The sequence below is a fragment of the Bombina bombina genome, chromosome 5 (assembly GCF_027579735.1).
Source record: "Bombina bombina isolate aBomBom1 chromosome 5, aBomBom1.pri, whole genome shotgun sequence".
NCBI lineage: Eukaryota > Metazoa > Chordata > Amphibia > Anura > Bombinatoridae > Bombina > Bombina bombina.
In genome coordinates this window covers 48598215-48607734 of record NC_069503.1, presented here as the reverse complement: position 1 = coordinate 48607734, position 9520 = coordinate 48598215, and the positions used below count along the sequence as shown (strand labels likewise).

Below are 9520 nucleotides of genomic sequence, written 5' to 3'. Positions count from 1 at the left end.
CATAAATTTTATTTCCCCATAGGAATCAATGGGACTACGTTACTGAGTTTTACACTGCTTTATTGCAGGTGTTAAACTTTTTCTCAGCCGGCTCTCCCAGTTGATTCCTATGGGGAAATTGTGCACGAGCACATTACAACCAGCTCACCGCTGACTTAAGCAGCGCTGGTATTGGAGTAAAGTGTGGAGCAAAAGTTTGCTCTACGCTCACTTTTTTGTCTTTTAACGCTGGGTTTGTAAAAACCCGTAATACCAGCGCTGTAGGAAAGTGATCGGTGACAATAACGTGCAAGTTAGCACCACACCCCTGTTACCGCAAAACTCGTAATCTAGCCGATAGTAAGTTTTATTGCATTGTATTTTTATTATGCACCTGTGGTTTTGTAATTCTATATTGTATGGTCTTTTAAATGGACTGATGTGTGATATGGCCACAATTAAATAGATTTTCTACCATTATGTTGTATAGATCTGGGGAGATTCATATTTAAGTGGCAATTATAACACCCAAAGCGCTAACTGTACTAAATGCTTGTGCTTAATGAATAGCACATATGTAATAACCTAATCAGCTGATCTGTATCACATGAATTGTTATGTGTGCCTTTAATTATACCATACGTACAGTTAATCAGAACCATTATTTATTATTATCTGTCTAAACCATTTAATATACTTTTTAAAGACACGGCCAGAGCACTGAGAGATATCGGGTATTGTTGTAACTGGAGTGAATAAGGGAACCTTCTTCCTGAGCACAGACATTGGAGCCTGTTATCAGCATGAACTCATATGTGTTAGGTGAGTAAAATAGATATTATGCTGACTTTAATTACTGGTAATTTAATAGATCATTCATTAAACAAATATAAACTATTATATTTATATCTGAATCTTTAAGTACATTTATGTCATTGACCTTATAGAGAAGGAGCAACCACCATTGGGCTGAGGAGGAGGGTAAAAAATACTACTCCCCTCTGTCCTTTTAGACAGACCATGTCTAACAACTGCCTAACCTCACCCCCAAACCTGGTTCATTACTCAGAACACCTGCAACTCCATCTTCCCTTGCCTTAAACTCGCTCATGGAACACCCACAACTCCCCCAGTGTTCCCCACCCCAGAACCACCACTGATTTGTGTGCTTAATTTTACAGTGAGTATTATTAAACTAATAAAGTTTTTGGCTGTTTATATAAATAGAACCACAGCCGAAAGCTAAAGATTCTCATAAGGTCACTGCGATGTCTGTGATGATTAAGACATCAGGTTCTCACCCAAATGGTTGAACATAAGCCAGGAGGCACTGTATGTGCATTTGCTTGTGAAATGTTAAATGGTGGATGCCACCTCTCTTGCCCAGGATATAGATGTACATGTTCCCTGGCTGAGAACATTATCCACACGCACCTTGTTTAATGCGGCCCTATAACTTGTTTTCATCAGTACTCAGTAATTTAGTTTACTATGATGTAGCAATGTTTACATTCTCTGTCATGCTTTTTAATTTGTGATTTACAGGTAAATAAATTTAAAAATACAAAACGGAAGACATTTTTGAGTATAAAAAAATGTTTTTTTATTGAGATGGATTATACCATAAAGAATAAACATTCTTAATTTTCTTTATTCCATTTCTTTTTATATAGACAAACACATCAATAGTTCATATCTATCCTTCACTACAGGAAACATCAGAATGATACCACAAACTCCAATAGTCTTAGACACTAATGACTATTCACAAACATTGGGGATATCACAGCAGATATTTAGAGAAGATGGTGAATTGGAAGGAACTGGGCAGCAATCATTATGTACAGAGAGTAATTTAGTCATCAAAGAAGAGGACAACATTTATGAGTTATCTAGTGAAATTATTATCCCCGAGGAAAAAACACACACATTTACTGAGTTTTCAAAACATATTAAAGAAGGGAAAAGTCTACAGTCTAACCAAATGATTCATACAAAGGAGAAACCTTTCAAATGTACAGAATGTGAGAAAAGCTTTAGGAGGAAGTCTCATCTACTAGAACACTACACAGTTCACACAGGTGAGAAACCACACACATGTACTGAGTGCGGCAAATGTTTTACACAAATGGGTCATCTGAAAAATCATAAAAAAATTCACACAGGAGAAAAGCTGTTCACATGTACAGAGTGTGGAAAAAGTTTTACACAAATAAATAATCTGAAAACTCATGAAAGGAGTCACACAGGAGAAAAGCCGTTCACATGTACAGAGTGTGGAAAACGTTTTACAGTAAAGAGTAGTCTGGAAAGTCATGAAAGGATTCACACAGGAGAAAAGCCTTTCACATGTACAGAGTGTGGAAAAAGTTTTACAGAAAAAGGTAATCTGAAAAGTCATGAAAGGATTCACACAGGAGAAAAGCCTTTCACATGTACAGAGTGTGGAAAAAGTTTTACAGTAAAGAATAGTCTGAAAAGTCATGAAAGGTTTCACACAGGAGAAAAACCTTTCACATGTACAGAGTGTGGAAAAAGTTTTAGAGCAATGAGTAATCTGAAAAGTCATGAAAGGTTTCACACAGGAGAAAAACCTTTCACATGTACAGAGTGTGGAAAATGTTTTATATATATGAGTGATCTGAATATTCATGAAAGGATTCACACAGGAGAAAAACCTTTCACATGTACAGAGTGTGGAAAATGTTTTACATCTATGAGTAATCTGAATAATCATGAAAGGATTCACACAGGAGAAAAACCTTTCACATGTACAGAGTGTGGAAAAAGTTTTACAAAAAAGAGTCATCTGAAAACTCATGAAAGGATTCACACAGGAGAAAAGCCTTTCACATGTACGGAGTGTGGAAAAAGTTTTACAGTAAAGAGTCATCTGAAAACTCATGAAAGGATTCACACAGGAGAAAAGCCTTTCACATGTACAGAGTGTGGAAAAAGTTTTACAGCAATGAGTAATCTGAAAATTCATGAAAGGATTCACACAGGAGAAAAACCTTTCACATGTACAGAGTGTGGAAAATGTTTTATATATATGAGTGATCTGAATATTCATGAAAGGATTCACACAGGAGAAAAACCTTTCACATGTACAGAGTGTGGAAAATGTTTTACATCTATGAGTAATCTGAATAATCATGAAAGGATTCACACAGGAGAATAGCCTTTCACATGTATAGAGTGTGGAAAAAGTTTTACAGTAAAGAGTAGTCTGAAAAGTCATGAAAGGATTCACACAGGAGAAAAGCCTTTCACATGTACAGAGTGCGGAAAAAGTTTTACAAAAATGCATCATCTGAAAAAACATGAAAGGATTCACAAGGGAAAAAAACCTTTCACATGTTTAGAAAGTGGAAAAAGATTTTTATTGAAATCAGGTATCACAAAACACCAACGGGTAGATTTAGAGTAATGGCGTTAGCCGTCAAAAGCAGCATTAAGGGGTCCTAACACTGCTTTTTACCGCCCGCTGGTATTTAGAGTCAGGCAGGAAAGGGTCTACCGCTCACTTCCTTTCTGAGACTCCAGGCTACCGCAGATCCCCTTACGTCAATTGTGTATCCTACATTTTCTATGGGATTTGCCTAACGCTGGTATTTGGAGTCTTGGAAGAACTGAGCGGTAGACCCTCTACCGACAAGACTCCTACAGCCAATAAAGTCAGTAGTTAAGAACTTTATGGGCTAACGCGGGAACATAAAGCTCCTAACTACTGTGCTACAAAGTACACTAAACACCCATAAACTACCTATGTACCCCTAAACCGAGCCCCCCCCCCACATCGCCAACCCTCTAATAAAAATTTTTAACCCCTAATCTGCCGACCAGACACCGCCGCCACCTACATTATCACTATGAACCCCTAATCTGCTGCCCCTAACATCGCCGAAACCTATATTATATTTATTACCTATTAATCTGCCCCTCCACGTCGCCGCCACCTAACTACACTTATTAACCCCTAATCTGCTGACCGGACCTCGTCGCCACTATAATAAATCTATTAACCCCTAAACCGCCGCACTCCTGCCTCACAAACGCTATAATAAATTTTATTAACCCCTAATCTGCCCGCACTAACATCGCCGCCACCTACCTACAATTATTAACCCCTAATCTCCCGCCAGCAACGTCGCCACTACTATAATAAAGTTATTAACCCTTAAACCTAACTCCAACCCTAACACCCCCCTAAGTTAAATATAATTTTAATTAAACGAAATAATATTCCTATAATAAAAAAAATGATTCCTATTTAAAACTAAATACTTACCCAGAAAATAAACTCTAATATAGCTACAATATAACTAATAGTTACATTGTAGCTATTTTAGGATTTATATTTATTTTACAGGCAACTTTGTATTTATTTTAACTAGGTACAATAGCTATTAAATAGTTAATAACTATTTAATAGCTACCAAGTTAAAATAAGTACAAAATTACCTGTAAAATAAATCCTAACTTAAGTTACAAATACACCTAACACTACACTATCATTAAATTAATTAAATAAATTACCTACAATTAGCTAAACTAAAATACAATTAAATAAACTAATCTATAATACAAAAAAAACAATCACTAAATTACAAAAAAATAAAAAAATATTACAAGAAGTTTAAACTAATTACACCTAATCTAAGCCCCCTAATAAAATAAAAAAAGCCCCCCAAAATAAAAAAATTCCCGACCCTATTCTAAATTACAAAAGTAATCAGCTCTTTTACCAGCCATTAAAAGGGCTTTTTGCAGGGTATTGCCCCAAAGTTATCAGCTCTTTTACCTGTAAAAAAAAATACAACCCCCCCAACATTAAAACCCACCACAAGGAAATCCCAGAAAATGTGGAAATTAGGAGCCTGGCACTTACTGCACTTTTCCCACACTGTCCACATATACCAGACTATATCAGACTTCTTCTTGATTGCAGTGTTGAGAATTGTGGATTATGCTGTTAAAAGTTTATGTTGTAACCTTAAAAAGCATTTTTGCAATGCTTGTATGTTTATACTTTTATTTTTCAAATAAAGCTCCTTTGGAAAAAAAACAACAAAAAAACCCCCACCACCCACATACCCCTACTCTAACCCACGCTAACCCCCTGAAGATCTCCCTACCTTGAGTCGTCTTCACCCAGCCGAGCCGAATTCTTCATCCAAGGTTCGCAGAGGAGGTTCTTCATCCGGTAGAAGTCTTCATCCAGGTGGCGTCTTCAACCTTCATCCATCCGGAGTGGAGCCATCTTCCAAGGAGCCAACGCGGAGCCATCCTCTTCATCCGGAGTCTTCGTACACAATGACAGTACCTTTAAGTGACGTCATCCAATATGGCGTCCCTTCAATTCTGATTAGCTGATAGGACTCTATCAGCCAATCGGAATTAAGGTCGGAAAAATCTGTATTGAGCTTGCATTTTATTGGCTGTTCCAATCGGCTCAATACGATTGGCTGATTGGATTAGCCAATCGGATTGAACTTCAATCTGATTGGCTGATTGAATCAACCAATCAGATTTTTTCAACCTTAATTCCGATTGGCTGATAGAATCCTATCAGCCAATCAGAATTGAAGGGACGCCATCTTGGATGATGTCACTTAAAGGTACCGTCATTGTGTATGAAGACTCCGGATGAAGAGGATGGCTCTGCGTTGGCTCCTTGGAAGATGGCTTCGCTCCGCTACGGATGGATGAAGATTGAAGACGCTGCCTGGATGAAGACTTCTACCGGATGAAGGACCTCCTCTGCGCACCTTGGATGAAGAATTCGGCTCGGCTGGGTGAAGACAACTCAAGGTAGGGAGATCTTCAGGGGGTTAGCGTTAGGTTTTTTAAGGGGGGTTTGGGTGGGTTAGAGTAGGGGTATGTGGGTGGTGGGTTTTAATGTTGTGGGGGTTGTATTTTTTTTTACAGGTAAAAGAGCTGATTACTTTGCGGCAATGCCCCGCAAAAAGCCCTTTTAAGGGCTGGTAAAAGAGCTGATTACTTTTGTAATTTAGAATAGGGTAGGGCATTTTTTTATTTTGGGGGGCTTTTTTATTTTATTAGGGGGCTTAGATTAGGTATAATTAGTTTAAACTTCTTGTAATATTTTTTTATTTTTCGTAATTTAGTGTTTGTTTTTTTTTGTATTATAGATTAGTTTATTTAATTGTATTTTAGTTTAGCTAATTGTAGGTAATTTATTTAATTAATTTAATGATAGTGTAGTGTTAGGTGTATTTGTAACTTAGGTTAGGATTTATTTTACAGGTAATTTTGTACTTATTTTAACTAGGTAGCTATTAAATAGTTATTAACTATTTAATAGCTATTGTACCTAGTTAAAATAAATACAAAGTTGCCTGTAAAATAAATATAAATCCTAAAATAGCTACAATGTAACTATTCGTAGTTATATTGTAGCTATATTAGGGTTTATTTTCTAGGTAAGTATTTAGTTTTTTTTCATTATAGGAATATTATTTTGTTTAATTAAAATCATATTTAACTTAGGGGGGTGTTAGGGTTAGGGTTGGAGTTAGGTTTAGGGGTTAATAACTTTATTATAGTAGTGGCGATGTTGCGGGCGGGAGATTAGGGGTTAATAAGTGTAGGTAGGTGGCGGCGACGTTGGGGGGGCAGATTAGGGGGTAATAAATATAATATAGGTGTCGGCGATGTTAGGGACAGCAGATTAGTGGTTCATAGCTATAATGTAGGTTGCGGCGGTGCCCGGAGCGGCAGATTAGGGGTTAATAATAAAATGCAGGTGTCAGCGATAGTGGGGGCGGCAGATTAGGGGTTAATAAGTGTAAGGTTAGGGGTGTTTAGACTCGGGGTTCATGTTAGGGTGTTAGGTGCAGACTTAGAGAGTGTTTCCCCATAGGAAACAATGGGGCTGCGTTAGGAACTGAACACTGTTTTTTTGCAGGTGTTAAGTTTTTTTTCAACCAGCTCAGCCCCATTGTTTCCTATGGGGATATCGTGCAAGAGCACGTTTTTCCAGCTTACCACTACCGTAAGCAATGCTGGTATTGAGGGTTGAAGTGGAGCTACATTATTCTCAACACTCCCTTTTCTGAGCCTAACGCAGCCACTCAGACAACTCTAAATACCAGCGTTGTCTTAAAGGATTACTTTCTGTTATAATTTTTAAGCTAAACAACTAACATATTAAAGTTAATAAACATTAATTAAAACCTACTGACCTATATTTTCTCCAAAACAAAGTTTCATAACGTTCTAAAAGTTATATCTTTTATTCGCCGATGATGTCACGTTATCCTGCCCACTATTTTCAGCACTGAGTGTTCAAAATACTTAAACCAATAACTTTGTGTTTAAAGCGCCATTTTGAAACCTAGGTATTGTAAACGGATTGGTACAGAGCAAAGGATACCCACGGAGTGGGTTTGGAAAACAATTCAATGTGCATACAAGATTTCTGATATATGGTAGAGATATGTTAATGAAATGCTATTGATAAAAAGAGTATTTGGGGTAGTTAGTTAGTAACAGGCATAGAAAATATTTACTTACAGTGGCCCTTTAAGGGTGCGCTGGGAAAAAAAGCAGCGTTAGCTACGCAGGTCTTTACCGACAAAACTCTAAATCTAGCCGCAAATATTTACACACAATTAAACTTTATATACACAGTGTACAAACCTTTTTACAATTATCCTAAAGAGGACAAACTCACTAAATAGAAGCATCAAAAAGGATCCTATTGTAAATAATACTTTCTAAATCCCAGTTATAAAAGCCCCAGATTGGAAGAGCTCTCCTGTTATCCTTTGTTCCTCTATATATGTGCAACTCAGTTTCTCTCATATCTACAGTGGGGCAAAAAAGTATTTAGTCAGCCACCAATTGTGCAAGTTCTCCCACTTAAGAAGATGAGAGAGGCCTGTAATTTTCATCATAGGTATACCTCAACTATGAGAGGCAAAATGTGGAAACAAATCCAGACAATCACATTGTCTGATTTGGAAAGAATTTATTTGCATATTATGGTTGAAAATAAGGTTTTGGTCACCTACAAACAAGCAAGATTTCTGGCTCTCACAGACCTGTATCTTCTTCTTTAAGAGGCTCCTCTGTCCTCCACTCATTACCTGTATTAATGGCACCTGTTTGAACTTGTTATCAGTATAAAAGACACCTGTCCACAACCTCAAACAGTCACACTCCAAACTCCACTATGGTGAAGACCAAAGAGCTGTCGAAGGACACCAGAAACAAAATTGTAGACCTCCACCAGGCTGGGAAGACGGAATCTGCAATAGGCAAGCAGCTTGGTGTGAAGAAATCAACTGTGGGAGCAATAATTAGAAAATGGGAGACATACAAGACCACTGATAATCTCCCTCGATCTGGGGCTCCACGCAAGATCTCACCCCATGGGGTCAAAATTATCACAAGTACGGTGAGCAAACATCCCAGAACCACACGGGGGGGACCTAGTGAATGACCTGCAGAGAGCTGGGACCAACGTAACAAAGGCTACCATCAGTAACACACTATGCCGCCAGGGACTTGGATCCTGCAGTGCCAGGCGTGTTGTCCGGGCCCATCTGAAGTATGCTAGAGAGCATTTGAATGATCCAGAAGTGGATTGGGAGAATGTCATATGGTCAGATGAAACCAAAGTGGAACTGTTTGGTAGAAACACAACTCGTCGTGTTTGGAGGAGAGAGAATGCGGAGTTGCAACCAAAGAACACCATACCTACTGTGAAGCATGGGGGTGGCAACATCATGCTTTGGGCTGTTTCTCTGCAAAGGGAACAGGACGACTGATCAGTGTACATGAAAGAATGAATGGGGCCATGTATCGTGAGATTTTGAGAGTGCAAACCTCCTTCCATCAGCAAGGGCATTGAAGATGAAACGTGGCTGGGTCTTTCAGCATGATAATAATCCCAAACACACCGCCCGGGCAACATAGGAGTGGCTTCGTAAGAAGCATTTCAAGGTCCTGGAGTGGCCTAGCCAGTCTCCAGATCTCAACCCCATAGAAAACCTTTGGAGGGAGTTGAAAGTCCATGTTGCCCAGCGATAGCTGCAAAACATCACTGCTCTAGAGGAGATCTGCATGCAGGAATGGGCCAAATACCAGCAACAGTGTGTGACAACCATGTGAAGACTTACAGAAAACATTTGACATCTGTCATTACCAACAAAGGATATATAACAAAGTATTGAGATGAACTTTTGATATTGACCAAATAGTTATTTTCCTCCATAATTTGCAAATAAATTATTTCCAAATCAGACAATGTGATTGTCTGGATTTGTTCCCACATTTTGCCTCTCATATTTGAGGTATACCTATGATGAAAATTACAGGCCTCTCTCATCTTCTTAAGTGGGAGAACTTGCACAATTGGTGGCTGACAAAATACTTTTTTGCCCCACTGTATGTGATAGAATACAAACACCACATAGGAATATACAGATCTGTCCTCATACTGACCAGTTTACACAGCCATTCACCACCAAAGCACCCCCAGTGTTGTTTATTAATATGCCAGTGTTAGGAG

At 38.3% G+C, this 9520-nt stretch overlaps 1 protein-coding gene across 1 annotated transcript in view; it reads left to right on the top strand.

Annotated features, from left to right (window-relative positions):
• The first annotated feature begins 258 nt into the window (after positions 1 to 258).
• The window catches only part of LOC128661285 (uncharacterized), a 427186-nt gene continuing 417924 nt past the window's right edge, over positions 259 to 9520 (top strand). The window contains 2 exon segments of the mRNA XM_053715558.1: positions 259 to 801; positions 1653 to 3405. Of these exon segments, the coding sequence (XP_053571533.1) occupies positions 783 to 801; positions 1653 to 3405 (1772 nt within the window). The 5' untranslated portion in view covers positions 259 to 782.